The following is an 18,006-nucleotide window of genomic DNA, read 5'->3' on the forward strand; positions in this document are numbered from 1 at the left end:
TGCATTAACATCGGATTATCTGTTTGATGGGAATTTTGTGCAGAACATTCCATAGTTAAAACAAAAAGAATAAGAAATTAGATTTATTGTAATATTTAATCAGAACTGGTCAACATTAAAGATTTTATTTTGTAAAAGTCTCTGTTTTGCAAACCTTTTTCAGCTCTAAGATCTGAAATTGCAGTGTTAAGTCCTAGCGGATACATATTCCACAGCTGCTGCCGTTCTTCTGAAAGAGGAAAAGAAACCAGGGGCTTCAGAATTCATCATGTCACTGTCTTCGTTACAGCTGGCAGAACATTTTCTTGTCACCACACAGTAACAGCTCCCTATACCACGTATTTGTTCAGCTCCGGTTGACCCTCCAGTGCGACTCTCTCAGTCCCCATTTGCAGTGTGAATCTAGGTAGCTGGCAGCAAAGAAATCTGTTTATGTCTGTTTTGCGTCTGGTCTCCTTGAGAGTGAAGAAGAAAGATGTCATGAGTAAAAATATATGTATAGTATGTGGCTCTTCCATATCTTTGCTAGAATTCCTTACTCTGCTTTATAAGGTGTTTTGTGTGGTATGTCCTTATAAAGACTAATTTCTATTTATTGAAATCTTCTCTGTTATAGGGATGTTATCTCATTCTCAATGTAGCACTCTTCATGTGGACAAGGAGTTGGACAATGTCAGGAGCCTGAAAAATAAACTAGGTAAGTTTTTTTTTAACAGTAAAAATGTTAAGTATCTCTAAAAATATCAAATTTTTACCAATACAGTTAACATGAACTGTGAGCAAAGCATTGCAGCGCACTTTTTAATTTACTTTCTCCTGTTTTTAAATTTGGACATCTATCAAAAGTTTTTTTTTTTCCCCCTCATTTCTTATTTGTCTAGCCTTCCAGAGATGTTAATAAAGCCAGGCTTTGCACGAGCTTTGGGAGTGCAGAGGCATTCCGAAGCACTTAGGATATTGGACAAGATGCAAACTTTATTGTCTAAAACCTTTTAGTGATGTCATTAATTAAACTGTACTGCAAATCTAGAATATGATTTGGCACTGGATACATACAGGAACCTAGGTACAGTACATTGGTAAGACACCAGAGCAAAATAGATTAGAGTGCTGCAGTTTCATTTTAAAAGTGAGACCAAGTATAATCTGAATCATTGGCTACCATAGACTGTATATTCATGCAGTGTGTCTCATATCCTAATCATTAGAGCAGCTGATGGCATTTGTGTAATAAACATCTCTCTTAAAAGATTTAAAAGTTTAATTAGCCTTCTTTTACATTTTATTTTGTGTAATTTTCCAACTACTGTTCTATCCCAATGTAGAAGTGAATATGTATGAAACTGCTAAAAATGGGATAAATAGGTCCCACGTGCAGAAGTGTTATATGTGTAAAAGTCATTAGAAGCCTGATTTTATGAATGAATGACTTTCTGCTGATAATTATTAGGTCATTTATCCTGTTAAATTACAGTGTTTATTACCTGAGAAATCACTTCATTTTTTCTTGTACAAAATGTGCCCTTTTCTGTTCTGTTCTGTGGAATTTGAACTTTAAAAAATGTTTTAAAGGAAGCAGGCCTTCTTTCAGTATGTTCAGCCCTCAGATGAAGTCCCAGTCAATCCCAGCAGGTTTGCCTATTGCTTTCAGTTTGGTCTTCACTAGGCAATTCAGAAATCCCAGTTAAAATGTAAATATTGTTCAGCATTTTATTGATTCCTGTATAATACAGGGAGGAAATGGTTGCTTTTTTAAAAAATATATATATTTAACCATCAGTAAAGGAGCATGAAATGGTCAATTTAAAATAGTTTCCACTTGTGTTTCCATACTGAGAGTAGCATTCCTAAATTGTTCAATTGATTTATCATAGGCTTGCCCTTGTTACAGATATTACATGCTCTTACATTACATAGTTTCATCACTTAATTACTTACTGGCTTGACACTTCCTTATGGTGTTTAGCAATACCCTTTTGGAGAAGGTAGAGGTAGCCATTGAAAGCAAATGAACTCCTGTTGTGTGGTGATATGCTATCATCTTTGCAGTGGTGTTCGATAGAAAGCTTAAAAAAGCAAGTTAGAACGCACAGAAGAAAGTCACTACACAGACATGGCAGATATGTTGGGAATTTCTTGGAAGTATGGCAGAACGATTTTATTGTGAAGTACAAGTAGTCGGGCAGAACCGGCTAGACTTCCATAAAGTATTGCGTCGTTTGTGATATCTGTAAGAACTTATATCGGCCCAGGACCTTCAGAATTAGTTGGTGGCTTATAAGAGATAAATAGATGTAAAACAGTGTGAGGTGAGAAAAAAAAATCAGTGGTAGGGTGAACCTTTTAATATACTGTACATTAAAGCTTATACAGGTAAGGCTAATTAATACAGTCTAAAACAGGGGAGCTAGAATCTACATGGAGATAAAAGTAGAGAGCTTTATTTACAGTTACTTTAGTGTTTCAATGACCTGCTTGGTTGTCTGAATCTGAAGTGTATGAAGCTGTACTACAGATTGAAGTGATGCTTAGTGGTTGAAAGGTCATTGGATATAGCTTCACATGCCAGCATGGCAAAGTTATAACTTACGCTGCCAAGTAAACAGCTGAACTTCTAAAGAAGAAAATGATCACAGCAGTACCGTACCATCCATCACAGACACTTGATGGGAATCGTTCTTGTTTTGGTAGATTAGAGGTTTTCTATGAAACCCACTAACATGAATGGGCTTAAAAGCTTTTTGCATGAAAGTCAGGGAAAACATTTTCACAGGACAGATGCCGACAGCTCATGTTGTGTTTGCAGGCTCTAATAAACCCCAAAGGATGATGTACTGAGCCCTAGCTTAGAGTGTGTGAATTGTTTTGTTCGGGACTTTATTAATGTCAGGTTTTGCAACTTGTGTTTATAAAAATACCAATTTTTAAATCTGTTTTGAGGCCTTCACTTCATGAGGTCTTCATTTACTCAATGTGCCTTATTTTGTTTCATTAATAAGACCTTACGTTTGCCTATGTCTGTAATGAAATGAAAGAGAAATGCCATAAATACACTATATGAAGTCTGTATGAAAAATGGATATTGTCTATAATGAAAATGTCTAGGAAGTAGGCATCGTCTGATTTGTCCCTAACGTGTGATCTGTTCCATTCTCACCTTCACAGATTAAAGAATCACTATAAACAACCGTGGAGCTATCTATAAAACAATTCTGTTGTTATTCTTTTTTCTTCAACTCTGGGGAATTTATTTTTCTAGTTATACCTGTGATTGTCCTCTTGAGAGCATTTAATCTCTTGGCTATGTTCAGCAAGGGTGTGTGGCACAAGAATCCAACATAAACTTTAAAGTGCATCGAAGCTTTAATTAAACTTCCTTTACCTTGAAAACTGACAGACATGCTTTGTATCTCTTTCTGTAGAGAGGCGGAAAAAGGCTTCTGCATGGGAGAAGAACTTAGTGTACCCCATTGTCATGTTAATCCTTCTGGCTGGAACAGTAAGGAATCCCATTATCTTTGAAAATGAAGCGATCCGTTAATATTTATTACGGTCTTATAAATACTTTAAATCCAGTTTATATCAACGGTAACCCCACAGTTCAGAATCTGTCCCCCTGGTCTAGGTTATGCATTCAGTAATGGTAAAGAAAATAAAAGGAGGAATATTCTGCCACTGAGGGCAGTAATGGCTGCATTAAACTGTAATTAAAAGATAACCTTTGCTGTAAACATGTCCCTGCATACTTCTTTAGATTAGATTAAGGAGAACCAGAAACAACCGGAAACATTGTCTGTCACTCATACTGTATGCAGGGCCAGAAACTGAAAATGTTAAGATTCACTCACTTGCATTAATGTGTTGCACACACATTTTTGTTTGGGGGAAAAATCAAGCACACTCTTGTCTATAAAGGTGTCATTAATTTGAATAAAAGTATTTTAAATTCAAAATGAGTTTTCTGTATGGTCATGTGCAATCAGCATTTCCTTTTACCTTTATAAGTCAATAGGCAAAATATAGTTCCTGAAAATAATTTCCAGTTGGTTTACACATTGATTGAATGCTCTGTTCTGGTGAAACACATTCTTGCATTTTGCAATATTAATGGCCTTAAATATTGCTTCTTGTTTTGTTTGTGAAACAAACACCCTGAGGATAGCAACTGGAAAATACATTTGCAAACCGGAAAGGTTTTCATGCAACTTTTTCCCTACAGCCAGTTTTAGCCCTACAATAGACTACTGGAGAATTCACTCGAAAAGGCATTAAATACAACTTCAAGCATCCAGCGCATTTTTTCATTGTAATATCTGCAATGTTAACTCTGCAGAGACTGTAACTTTATTTTGCTTTTTTTATCTTCAGACAATCTCCGTTCTTCTTGTTGCATTTAATATCCTCTATTTGTTAGTGGATGAAACAGCAATGCCAAAGGGATCAAAGGTGAGTTATAAAGAAACGCTGTCTTATTTTTCTTGGTTTTTGTTCTACTTGTTTGTTTTTTTTGTTCTTCTATCGATATGGTCTACTGTTATCTTTTTTTTAATATGCTGGTGTTACTGACCAGCTACTTGTTCAGTGAACATACTTACTGAAAAGCTTGGTTTAGTAAAGAAAAACACCAGATATGCTCCGATGCATTCTGAACTGCTAGAGCTTGATTTTTATCAAGCTGTCATATCAGTTGCAGCGTGGTTTTCAAATGAAAACCATTTCACAGAACGCTGCAGATCAAAATGTTGTGCAGTTTCCAGTTGTTTTCTTGCAGCTAAGAAAACTGGATTTGCTGTTTTAAACAAACAAGTTTTTGGTGTCATTCAGAAAGTTTAGCACTAATGGTTGCTAGCCATTTTGTATTCTGGGTTTCTTCTGCACTTTTTCTTCCTTTGTTTTATAAGATATTGTGTACAGCTGAAACTTTTATGGGGCTTACATGAAAAGAATTTCATTTCAAAATCAGCTTGGTTCCACATGGTTTGGTCATTGTCCATAGTAGTGCTCAAGTTTGAGAGGTGTAACAGTTTTTCTTGTGGAAACTGATATTACAGCTACTGTGACTTCTTATTGGTTTTGCGTGCCATGCATTGTTGACATCTGTCCTGGGACTTATCCAACATCTGAGGTTCATGTGATCTTTTTTAAAGGCAACAAAATAGGTCTTCTTTCTTTTTTTTCCTTTTTTGTGGTAACTGCCCTCGACATTCCAATTATTTTATTTAACGTTATTTGTTTTGGCATGACGCATTGGAGAAAATCCCCCAAATTACACTTGTCATGAGTTATGTCAGTTTCTTGACAGCCGGGTTTCGTAAATGGTTTATACATTTGATGAGCTGGAGGCATTCCATTGCTCTGATCTCCTGTCATGTGTCTGAGATGTCCTCTTTAAAGCTAATCAATAGAGCTATCCATTTGATAACCATCTTAACCCGACATGTTCCAATGTTTTCTTAGTTGTTCATACACTGTCTACAATTTTTGAAAGCAGTGAAATCGAAGGTGAAAGTGATTCCTTTTTTTTCAGTGCTTCTTTTGTGCTCCGCAGAGAAAATAAATGCCACTTAACTCAAAATAAGCCCAAGTACCTGTGTGTCAGGGTTTGTACAGCTTTCCAAAAAAGAAAAAAATGTGAACAGATGGAAAGTGCGTGGGTGTGGTTGTAGTAGGCCTGTATGAAGAATAAGAATCCAATAAAGTAAGAGCAGTTCTATTATTATTATTATAAGATCTAGTAGTAGGATGGAGAATAGTCCTGCCACATTTAAAATGAGCAAGCTGAACAATAAATTTGTACATCTTTCTAAAGTATGGTTTGGCATGTTTTATAAATATTAATATTATGCAAAGGCGCTTTGAGAAGCCACCTTTAAATGCGTTATATAAAATAGTTTATTATTATGAAACTGTCTATGTCAAGCCCTGCTTTATGTAGGCAGTTTTATAATATTAGCTATCACTGCGTGGTAGTCTGTGCTTACGTCTGTTGTTTTGTAACAATTTTATCATCTCTGTCAATTTTTCTCACTTTCATTTGTCAGGACCCTGAAGTGGCAATAATACCAATAAAGTGTTAGCATCTTTGTCATTATCTATGTCAGCCCTCCATAACAGTAGGATTTCCACTTTAAGTGATCTAGAATTAATGTAAACCATTAGTATGTTTCACATTTGATTGGTCTTATTAAAAGAAAAGGTATCTGCTAGCTACCAAATGGGCTAAATGGTCCAAGTGGTATCCTCTGGTTTGTAACATTTACGTCCTCATGACAAAAACTCCCTTTGTTAACAATCACAGCTGCACATACAGAAGGCACGTTGACATACAGCTTTAGCAGTGTACCCAAAGGATTTGTTTTTCAGCATCTTAATGGCCCTAATTACCAAAATTACAAAAAAAACTCACAATATTGAGACAATCAGCAATCCCTTGTCTTCTACCCCATTTAAATACTAAGGGATGAGCTTGGCAAGAGAGAGAGAGAGCAAAGAGTGCAACCAGCCAAAATATTCTAAATAATTATTTCTTATAACTGCATTATTGAATATTGCATTGCCAACAGGCATAGGAGGTGCGGCGCTACTGTAAGTATGGGTCATTGAATGCCTTGTGTAATAGTTTCACAGGATGTTATAATCTCATTGAATTGCATTGCTCCTGTCTATCACTAGTTAATGGGGGTGTTTCCAGTGTTTTATTTCCTTAATGTTGTCTAGGAAACCCTGGAATTGTGACCCCACCCCCCAACATATTTTGTGGTTCCACAGCTATGCTGAAGATGTAAAACAAGAAACATGAATTTGTCATAAATATTAGACTTGTTAGAAATGATAAATATTAGATTATCGTGGCCAGTGCAGTGGTTAGCATTGATGCCTCACGGCACTGGGACCCGGAGTTCAATTCTAGACCTGAGGTGCTGTCTATGTGGAGTTTGTATTTTCTCCCTGTGTTCGTATGGGTTTCCTTTAGGTGTTCAGGTTGCCTCCCACAGTCCGAAAACATACCAGTATGTTATTTAGCTTGTTGGAACATTGTGGTGTGAGTGTGTGTCTCTGTCTGTATGCCCTGGATGGACTGGCATCCTGTCCAGGGGGCCCTGCCTCGCTCCCCTTGCTGGGATAGGCTTCGGCTCTCTCACAACCCTGAGTTGGGTGAAGTGGATTAGAAAATTAGAAAATGTTAGATGGATGGATTAGGATAACAAAGTTGAGAAGATACCTTTCAAAGCTTTGTTTTTGGGGATGGCAGAGCTTTTCTTCATTTCCCTTTCTGGTCTGATTTTAAGGCTTTGATTGATGCCTGAACCACCAATATTAAAATAGATTCAACAAGTCTTTGGCCTGCTATGTCCAAATTACAGGAGCTGCTTTTAGCATGCTTCAGTGAAAGATTTAGGCTGACACATAAAATAGCTATTTCTTTTAAGATTTGTTTTAAGAAAGCATGGGCACCCATAACATTACCATTACCTGTATATGATGAAATCACTTTCCTTTGCCAATTACCTGGTAAGTTGGAGAGCTGAAATATTCAAATGGTGTTAATAAGTGATCTTGTGTGCTAAGTCTCTTAATGCAGCAGCTTTCTAATTTAATTCCTAAGTAGCAGGAAGACGGCTACATAAAGACATGAAACAGCCTGTTGGAATTTTTCCTTTTTTTCCCGCCTGAAACGGAATGAAATGCCAACTTTTTTTATGATGATGGACTTCTTAGTTTCGTGGAGGCAGTTCAAATAGAACTGCCGCATGTTGATTTTTGTGGATATCATGGATATTTCTGAATTTGCAGGTTTTAATGCACATTCCCCTGAAAAGAAGTGAGATAATGCTGTAATATACACTGGAAAAAAAGAGACAATAAACCTAAGAAAGCAATACTTTCCACATAATACCACAAATTGTGATTTTAGGTTTTATTTATTTTTTGTTCATTAGAAACTAAAATGAAACACCAGCAAATGCCCCAAAATCACTTTAGTTTTTGTAAATTTTGTCCTGAAATACAGTTTCTGTATGCATTGATGTTAAAGCATTTATTGATTTGATTCTGTTGTCCAAATGAGGCAGTTCCATGCTGTATTTGTGGAAGAAACACTTTAGTTTTCCTTTTACAATAAATATATACTTACTTCTGGAATGACATCAGATTGCATAGAATCCTCTACATTTTTGCTTGGCATTGCAGTGGTTAAGCCACATGATTCTGTTGCAGACTGCAGTTGTGTTTATACCAAATAAAACATAAATAATATTTGGTTTCAATATCCTTATTTAAGTTAAATCACAAAGTGACTAGTCTAATTATCAGGGGTCAATGACTTTTATCCTTCAAACATTTTTACCCCTTGGTGTTATTTTGTGGTTCTACAAATGTAAATAATACTGGGATGGAAGAAATTGTATTAACAAACTTATCACCAGATACTGCAACTTGTGTATGCAGCAAATAAAAATGTTTTCACTTTTCAATTCACTTTTTGCAAATGCTATGCTTGCTGAGCTTTACAATCTGGAGAGCTTAGAAAAGGAATACAGAGATTCCTAAAATGCCATTAACTTAAAATAATTAGCTGTGGTATAAAAAGAGGGGGTACTTGTTTCTAGGTTTAGAAAGAAAAGTAGGTGCGAGGTTGTGGGATCACAAACATTGTATGTTACAAGACAGCACGATAAAGCCCAAAAGATTCAAATTTAGTCTTTTCACTCATTTGTTTTTTTTTCCAGGAACGGGGCATAGGAAGTGCATCCCTGTCTACATTTGGTTGTGTGGGAGCAGCACTTGAGATCATTCTGATGTTGTATCCTTCTCTTTCAATTCCACACTCCTGTCTGTTAACAGGTATTCTCCACAGATATTCTAGGACTTTGCATTTGAGCCGAGGAATGGTTTGTCCAGGCTCTTCCGGAAATGCTGTTTTGTTTTTGTTGCTCTTTGTCTTTTTTTGAGGAAGCCTAAAAGAAAGCTGAAAGCATAGACGAGGCCTTCACATTCCTCTTAGCCCTATAGAAGGTGTTTTGTTTTCCTTAATTCTCACAGCTATCTAATGGTGTCCTCAGTCGTCGGCTTCTATAGCCTGCGCTTCTTTGAAGGCCTCACTCCCAGGAAAGACGACACAACCATGACAACGGTAAGGTAGGCCCAAGGTGCTGATGTATTTGGGCCTCTTTAGCGTTCCTTTTCTTGCCCCTCCAGAAGAGCTCTCTTTCTTTCTTCAGTAATTGGCCTGAATGGCTCATTTGATCTAGCCAATATTTGTTTGTGAGCTGCGTCAACACAAACTGGAAGATTTTCGGAAAGCCTGAGGAGTGGGAAAAGGATGTGCTCCGTTTGGCTTGCATGGTGCCCATTCAATTGTAAATAACCTCTGGATGGTGAAGCTTGCTAACTAGCCATGACAGTCCAGTGAAAGGACTTGTCTACAAAGGAAAGAACCTGGTAATGAGCAACTTCAGAAGTACTAATTGCACAATCTGTGGAATCTATTTACGCTGAAGAGGTGTGTGTGTGTGTGTGTCTGTGTGCATGTGTTTGTGTGTGTTTGGTTAATTTTCTCACCCAAGGGAAGACCTACTAGAATGCAAATATACTGTAAACTGAAAGAAACTGTAATGGTATTCCAAAAGCATTCAGAGTTTCCACCATGGTTATTAGGCATAAGAAATATTTTGTGGTCTTTCAGTCAAAACCTATAAATAGACATATTTACATTGAACATATAAAAGCATAGATTGTAACTGTGTACCTGTAGAATAATAGTAGAAATTAAGAATATTTAAAGATGGCACACATACTGTATGCTTAACCTGATACAGAGCAGTCCAAATATTATATTGCATTGTTTTATGAGACACATTTGAGGTTAAGCTAATCAACTCCATTTACTCATTTGATTATAACAATGGATAGCTCATATAATCTCAGCGGGGAAGAAAAAGCTGCCAAAAGTGGCAAAACCATAGAAATATTACTTCAATGTAAAGAGAGTAGCTGAATGCTGCCAACATTATGGTGACATTTGTACGGAAAAGGACAGAAACAATTATTTAAGACTAAAGACCGTGAGGTTTGTATAAATGCTCATGGCCATATTACAAAAACCTGGAATCTTAGAGCCTCAAATGGCACTTAAAAAAAAAAAAAAGAATATTGGTGTGAGCGATACAAACCAAATAAAGCAATGTTGAAAAGAGCTCTGTTACCAGTGAAAGTCAAGTAGGTGGGAGCCTAATGATCTGGGGTTGCAGCAGGTAGTGGTTTGACATTTCAGATGGAAGGAGAGATCAGTTCTGACAAATAGCAGTACACCTTTCCCCACCATTGAGTCATCAGCTTGGACTGGACCAGCGTTTCAACAGGGTAATGAAACCCAAGCATTTTGGGAGGTTTGATTGGTCATCTTGAAGTCCGGGTTGGGACCCAATAGAATATTTTAAGTTGAACCTAAAATAAGCTGTACGACGCAATGAATGTTAATTTTGTGAAGGTGTTGGGGGGGAGTGCACAGCACTATTTATACATACAGTATATGTTTGTGTGAAGTGTTAGCCAACTTGTGACCTAGCTGAGTTATCTATCAAGTTATCTTTCTTAGTGTGTTCAGGCTGAGATGTGAAATATGGTTTGTAGCTCGATTTTGTACCAGATCTCTGAAGGTAAGCAAAGCTCAGAGACCTCAGAACAATTATTTGCTGCTGCAAGTAGTGCAGGTGGGCCAGCAGGTGGCACTCCTCCCTCTACACCAGCATTAGCAAACCAGCACCCCAGTTTGGTGTCCAACACCTTGCTGTTAGAGGTGCCATCCTCCAAATCAGATGTTAAATCTGGGTCCTGACTACATGGTCATTGATGAATCCATGGCACTTCTTCACTTCTGTGTTTTGGGTAAATCCCCCAGTGGGCTTTCACATTGTGGTCAACATAATTACCCCTGAATTCCAACTGCTGAAGCCATTTCTCATTTCTCCACCTGATCTGCTGGTAGTGGGGCTGCTGGTGTCTAATGATCCACATCACTGCTGCTCGTCCAGGTTCCCTCCTGCTTGTAGAGTGCTTTGGAACAAAATGTGCTATATATATATACAAGGAAGCATTAAATTATTAATGCCACATTAATTAATGTGGGGCAGAGCGCTGGCACTGTGGCTAAGGATCTGCACCTGTGGCTGGAAGGTTACCAGCTCAAATCCCGTGGCCGGCAGAGGAATCCTACTCTGTTGGGCCCCTGAGCAAGGCCCTTAACCCCAACGGTTCCAGGGGCGCCATATAAATGGCCGACCCTGTGCTCTGACCCCAAGCTTCTCTCCCTGTCCGTGTGTCTCATGGAGAGCAAGTTGGGGTATGCGAAAAAGACAAATTCCTAAGGCATGAAATTGTATATGGCTGATAAAGTGATCTTAATCTCTTATTAACTATGCAGTATGCACCTGGATGCAGTTTAAGAGCGTTGTCTGAATGTGACTTTAACTGTTAAAAGGATTTTTTTTTTTGTTTCAACAGATCATCGGGTGTTGCGTGTCCATCCTGGTGCTTAGTTCTGCTCTTCCAGTGATGTCAAGAACACTGGGTAAGTTTTAGCCTTTGGGCTTGTTCTCCACAACATTCAAACAGAGCGACGAGGTGGCTGACTGCCTAAACCAGAATTTTTAAAGAAATAATAGGAATACTCGGGGGGGGGGGGGAAGCAAAAAAAATAGACAAGACACCTCTGATCTAAACTATAGAATAAATTAATACTCATGGACTGAAAAGGTTCAGTGGAAAAGGTTCATATTGACTTTCTTTTCTTCTGAAGGTCATGCTTGGAAAAGTGAAAGCTTTGCTCTATACAGTAAGCACAGAAGGTAATAAATTATATATATAAAAAAAAAAACAGAATTTGATCATTTTAAAGTATAATACCACCAACAGGATTATCAAAATTTAGTGCTACTTATTCCTATTGATTATTCAGATTAAACTGTTGAAGTTGACATCTTGGTAGCTATTGTATCACATGGTCTAAAACACAGTCCTTGCAGCGAACATTTCGGCACTGCAGGTTCAGTTCTGCTGAGGACAGCTTTTGTTTTTAATTGCACAGACAGATATTCTCCTCAGTTGGGACTGTGGGAGAACTGCCTTCTCAGCCTTTCTTGGGTAGCTGTTGTTCGTGGCTCACAGACTTGCCGCAGCAATCCGATTCATTCTGTGGACAAGACACAGATTGCAGTCTCACAGCACCACTGCAGACTTAACTCTTTGAATAGGCCTCCTCATGAAATCCAGAACCGATTAGATCCTACTCGGAAATGGTGTATGCAGTGTGGTTCATTGTGTATGAAGGTCTAAGATGTAAGACAAGAATGTTGGGGCGAACCCTTTAAACTTGAGCGCGCGCACACACACATATATGTACACATTCTGTACAGTGTATTGTGGTTTGTATGAAAATAACAACCGGTTTGATAAATTTCATGATTCAGATGGAAAAAATAGTTTCAAACGTTAACATTACGGAATTAAAAAAATACTAATGTAGGTGAAAAATGAATGCAATCACATTTTAATTTTTGAAGACCACAATTATTTCTTTTATAACCCTTTGATGAATTAGCCAAAACATTTTAAAATAACATGTTGATGTTATGAACACTGTATGATATCTTACTTTTCCCTGTGTTATGCTGATATTAGGGCTTATTGGTCAGAAAGTAAATATTAAGATGTTATTTGTGATTTTTGTAATTGATTTAATGGTGTTTGATAAGTATTTTTCCATCCATGCAAGATTTCACATCCTGTAGGTACTGCATTAGACATTTGGAAAGTTTCTGTATACAAGGTCATATTTTCTGCACCAGGCGTGAGCTTGTGTATTGTTTGGCGTATGATATAACATACAGACTGGTAAAATAAAAAGAAAACAAATCTCAGTTAATCTTCTTTTCTCAGGATAGGTCCTGACCCAGTGTAGTGAGCCAAAGAGTTTTGAAAATTGAACTGAAGATCAAAGGATTTTGTGTTACACGTATGCAGATTTATGGGGAAACGAGTCTTTTAACACAGATTTGCAAGAGACGTGAAGTAGATGAGAGTAACAAGGAAATGATTTATATTAACAAGTTCAAAATTCCTTAATAGTGTAGTGCTGAGATTTGGAAAAGAATTACAAAAAAAAAGAAGAGATGGAACAATTAAAATGACATTAATAAATGCACAGACACAGCTGTCCAAACAGAATTAATCGTGTGTATTGGAGGAGTACAGTGAGTCATGGGGTGTTTTACAAAATATCAACATGTGCTGCTTTACAGGTTATGCCCGGTGGCACTGAATAGATGAAAAGAAATAAATGCGTTAAACAGATTTATAAAGCCTCTTCACTGTATGCAAAAAAGTCCGCTTGGGAGAAAAGAAGGGAAGCTGTGTTTTAAATGTGATGGGAAAGGTAAACTGCGGAATGTTAATGTTTAGCCTTTGCACAGAGAATTAACTTGTCACAGCATATACCGTGAATTCTTCATGCGAGTCAAAAGATTTGATATTAAAAGAAATCTAAACAAACGGTAAACGACTGTATCTTTCTGGAAGATTTTAGCAAATGTCAAAAGACTGTGTAAACAAATAATTATGTATTCTTAACAAAGTCTACAAAGTAATTTTGCACTTATTTCCGTATAGCGAGATGGCTGCTCTCTGACTATATTGTTGCTGGCAGTCTACTATCCATGACTTTATGCATTTCAGTGTTGACCTTATCTGGAATCATTTGGTACTGATTCTAAACTTGCATCAGTTCGCTTGCGGTTTTTGCACTCATTTTAACTCATTCCTTGGAACTGCTCTGCCTCCCTCCCTCCCAGTAGACAAAGTCTCGCAAATCTCCGTGACCTTTCCACTGACAAGTCTGAGGTTTGCTTTAGAGCAGCTGAGCGGCTCTTCCAATTCAAGTTCCCTCCCAGAATGTGTTCAGGCTATAGCTCATAGATCGCTGGTTTCCATTTGTTCGCTGTCATTAGCCAACTGTGCCCTGGGACTTGTGTGCGCTCGCATGCAATTGGTCAGACAGCTTAATGTGTTTTAGGGGTGTCCTCACCTTACAGAAGCAAAAAGTGTTGCTAGCCCCTGGGATTGCATTAAAATAATCCCACAATCCCTTGCCTTGGAGAGATTATACATATCAATTTGCTGGAAAGTGCAAGGAATATGAGTTGGCTGGATCAGCGTTTCCTAACCCTGCTACCATGGAGCACTCCCAGGATTTTGTTTTCCGTAGATTCTGAAAATGTTTTCAGAAAAATGAAAAATATTTTAATTTTGCTTTAAGTAGATTGGTAACACGCAGCAAATAATCACATAATGATCTGCGTTCTCATTTTAAAGGCACAATGATATTCCACTTTTTTCCCCACTGTTGATTCTGAAGTTCACTGGGTTGATTTTGAGTGTCACATTCCTTTCTTCAAAATCAAAAGTAAAATGGAAACTATAGTGTAGAAGTGGATACAATGTGAAAGTGCATTTAAAACTGAACAGGAAACATTTTCTTATACAAATCATTGTGGGAGGCTGAAGTAAGCTTCCCAGTCATGTCGATCATGCTGATAACCTGGTTTCTTTCAAGAAATAGTTGGATGAAATCCTTGGGTCATTTAGCTACTAATTATGAAATAGGCTAGTGAGCACACTGGCCTTTTCTCATTTGTTACAATTCATATAGTCCTTCAGGAAATTATTTATGACAAGTATGACTTTGCTCTGTGCAGTGCCATTACAGTTACAGAGAGAGTCTCATTTTTAGAATTCTTAAGCAAGATGCGTTATGAAATCTATTTTATTTATAATTTGGGTTATTAATTATTAGCTGTTAATTGTAGGGCAATATACAATACATGTATATCTAGTGGTTATAGTCTTATTTTTTCATCTTTCATTTATGGAGAGTATTGAATATTAAAGGCATGCATGGACTTTTTTAGATAAAGTCAATTTACAATTGCGTTCAATTATGAATCTAGGGTATGTATAATTTGGAACCAACTGTATGTTGTGAAAGCATGTAGAACCTCATTCTATGTTTAAATGTGGTTTGTTTCCTCAAATATGCTTTTAGCTGTGTCCAGCAACAACCTCTCTAAATCACAGCATTTTTACATCCTTATAAAAAGAGAAAACCGATATGAATTCATGCTGCCATTACCCGAGATGAGATAAGGGCACAAGCATATTTCTGTAAACAGAAGCCTTACTTCAGTGAAAAAGACTGGGTGATTCTAAAGAGACTGCATTTTGAAAGCAATAAAAATGAATGGTCTCCTTATTATACATTTGGAGAGTGGACGTTTTGTTAAGGGGAAGTCTGAGCTTTCGAAAGTTTACCTCCATTGTCCTGAAACGGATTGTGTGATGTGTCTGAAGTCTGATTTTTTTTAGAAGATTGAATAAATGGTCACAAATTGTTTGACTGTGCTTTCAAGTGATTTTTTTTTTTACTTCTGAAAAGTAAATATGATATGAAGAGTACTCTTTTTACACAGCCACTCAAAAAAAATTCTGAACCTTTTTCTTTGTGGCACATGCCAGCACTGTTTACCTTTTATCAGATCTCTTTAGATGTGGCTAATACTAATACATATATATATAAAGTTTTTTTTTCCTTGTCTCGTTGTTTTCTTTTGAATTTCGATGACAGAAATTTATTTAAAACCATTAACCCACAGTAGAATTAATTATCATATCAATGCCAACACCTGGTGGAGCTCTTAAAAGAGACATCTGTAAGCAAAGCCAACTGTCGTCATTGTTGACACGAAGACCTTTTCAGAACTACGTGGAACGGAGTAAGAAACTTACTGTGTCTTTGAAATTATGTCATTGCAACAGCAACCAAACAGTATTCACCCTTGTCTGCTTTTTTGTTTCCAGAAAAGATTGTTTTGCAGTGTCACCAAGACAATATAAAGACTTTCCTTTTAAAGTAGATTTTTTTTTAGTGGACATTTTCCAAATCATCTTAAGTGCCAGTATTATGCCTTTTTTTTACTTAGCTTGAAAAAATCTTTTTTGGAAAGGAGGTGTTTCCCTGTTTTAACTCTACTTAAAACACAGAAGGCCCCACTGAAAAATGTACTTAAGTCAACAAGTACTGATTAATTTTTAACCTACACCTTTAAAACTGCTCTATCACTGGGGCTCTTTTAATTTCAAGCTCCAGTAGCTTGAATGAATTTATCTGTATTCATTCCAAGACGGTGTTATGAGTGATGTCATATGATTTGCTTTCACAAACAATTTCTTATTTTTAATTTGAGCTGCATGTATTCCATTAAGTTCAAAACCATTCTATTGGAAATTAATTTTGCCTGTGTTACAGTAAGGATAGCCTATGCTATTGATTTTTTATTTTAATTTGCCCTGGGACAAGCAATTTTGCTAAATGCCTGTAACTGTAATTGTAACATTTTATAGCCATTGGAAGTTTAGATTTTTAAACAAACATCAATTAATCTGAGTAGTACTTGGAGGCATTGAAATGGCACTGTTGCTTAAATAAATGTAGCAATAGCTAAATTATTTTTAAGGGCTTTGAAATACATGGGATATGCTGGAAATATTTCTTCATCTAGCTGTTAAGATATAAACAGCTGCTCACACTGTCCAGCAGTTGTCTCCACTGGTGTTTCAAAAACCCATCCTTTAAGATTGGCTTAGTAATTAATGTGTATTAATTTGAGTGTGTGCATGAATTACAATTCTAATTCTATTTCTATGCTGTGGTATTTAAACTGGTCAATAATTCTTGTCTACCATATATTGTAAAGATGGGAAGCTGACCAAAATCCTCAATTTCTGTATAAGCATTCCTGTTTTCTTAATATGTTAAATTAACTGAATGTACAAAATATCTTTACAGTTCAGACAAATCATAGTTTGTTTTACTGATAGGCTTTTGTGTGCAGGAGTTCAGTTTTGGAAGTATTAAATGCAAGAGGAGTTTCTACTAGACAAAGCAGACCCTAGACAAAACCAGCATAAATAAATACAAAACATCAGGGTGTTGATAGCTCAGCAGGCAGCATATTATCCTCTGTGACAGATGGTTTTAAATTGAAGACCTACGCAGTCTAGTAAATTCCCAGCATGGAACTTGTAGAAGCTGTTCTGGTGAGAGAGTGACACTTTTTAAGTTGTATGAGAGATGTTTCGTGTTCTAGTTAGCAAAATTACTGTTCTGGTATGTGATCTCTTTGGGAAAGGGTCTGCAAATTCTGTATACTGTGTAGCTAATAAATTTGAAAGCACTGCGCCACAAACTTGGACTCCCATCAGACCATCGTCACTTCTGAAATCCATTTCATAATAGTCTTGTACGATTTTTGAAGTGCCTTAATGCCTATGTTAGAATAGTATAAAACCGCATCATCCAGGTAGTGCTACACATTGGTGGTGGTAGAGGACAGTTCCCAATACCTGTAAAGCAGTTGGAATATCCAGAAAAGTGCTATATAAGGGTAAGGACTTATCCTTACTCCTTTGTTAAAGTTGCTTGCGAGTTTGGATTTTGAAGAGCTGGATAATATAGCTGGTGCTTGTTTTCCCATCCTTTTCTGACTTTTTATACATACAGTATATTCATTCTTTGGTGTCTAGACAACAGTGTACAAGCACGTAGTCAAGATTTCTGAGTCAAGAAGTTGTCCAAGAGTGGTATACTTAGTTTCTCAAGGTAACATCAAGATTTAAGTAACAATGTCTCCTAATGCACAGGCTTGTAATTCATGAGTTATTTTTCTGTTCATGGTGTCGCATTACTTTGATAGTAGTGATATAGCTCGTGGAGCACCACAGACCATTGCTTATGTACTGCAGCACAACATAGTGATTCTGGTAACTGGTTTGGAGCAGTAATGTTATCCTATATAATATACTATTATTATTCATTGTGCTAGTTAACTGTTAAACCAGAAACATTGCTGTATGTAGAAAGATTTTTTTAAAGCAAAAGGTGAGGAAATAAGTTGA

The 18,006-nt window shown here is 36.9% G+C and overlaps 1 protein-coding gene across 4 annotated transcripts in view; it reads left to right on the forward strand.

Annotated features, from left to right (window-relative positions):
• lmbr1 (limb development membrane protein 1) overlaps positions 1–18,006 on the forward strand; it is a 72,638-nt gene that overhangs the window by 41,867 nt on the left and 12,765 nt on the right. For 3 of the 4 annotated variants that reach the window (XM_088643844.1, XM_088643843.1, XM_088643842.1), the window contains exons 10-15: positions 617–697; positions 3,423–3,499; positions 4,369–4,446; positions 8,730–8,803; positions 9,043–9,133; positions 11,503–11,569. In XM_088643844.1, the coding sequence (XP_088499970.1) occupies positions 617–697; positions 3,423–3,499; positions 4,369–4,446; positions 8,730–8,803; positions 9,043–9,133; positions 11,503–11,569 (468 nt within the window). Of the gene's footprint in view, positions 1–616; positions 698–3,422; positions 3,500–4,368; positions 4,447–8,729; positions 8,804–9,042; positions 9,134–11,502; positions 11,570–11,797; positions 11,866–18,006 lie in introns of those variants that run through there. The other variant, XM_088643845.1, reaches the window with a different exon arrangement.

Source organism: Lepisosteus platostomus, chromosome 8, assembly GCF_059453375.1.
Source record: "Lepisosteus platostomus isolate fLepPlt1 chromosome 8, fLepPlt1.hap1, whole genome shotgun sequence".
NCBI lineage: Eukaryota > Metazoa > Chordata > Actinopteri > Semionotiformes > Lepisosteidae > Lepisosteus > Lepisosteus platostomus.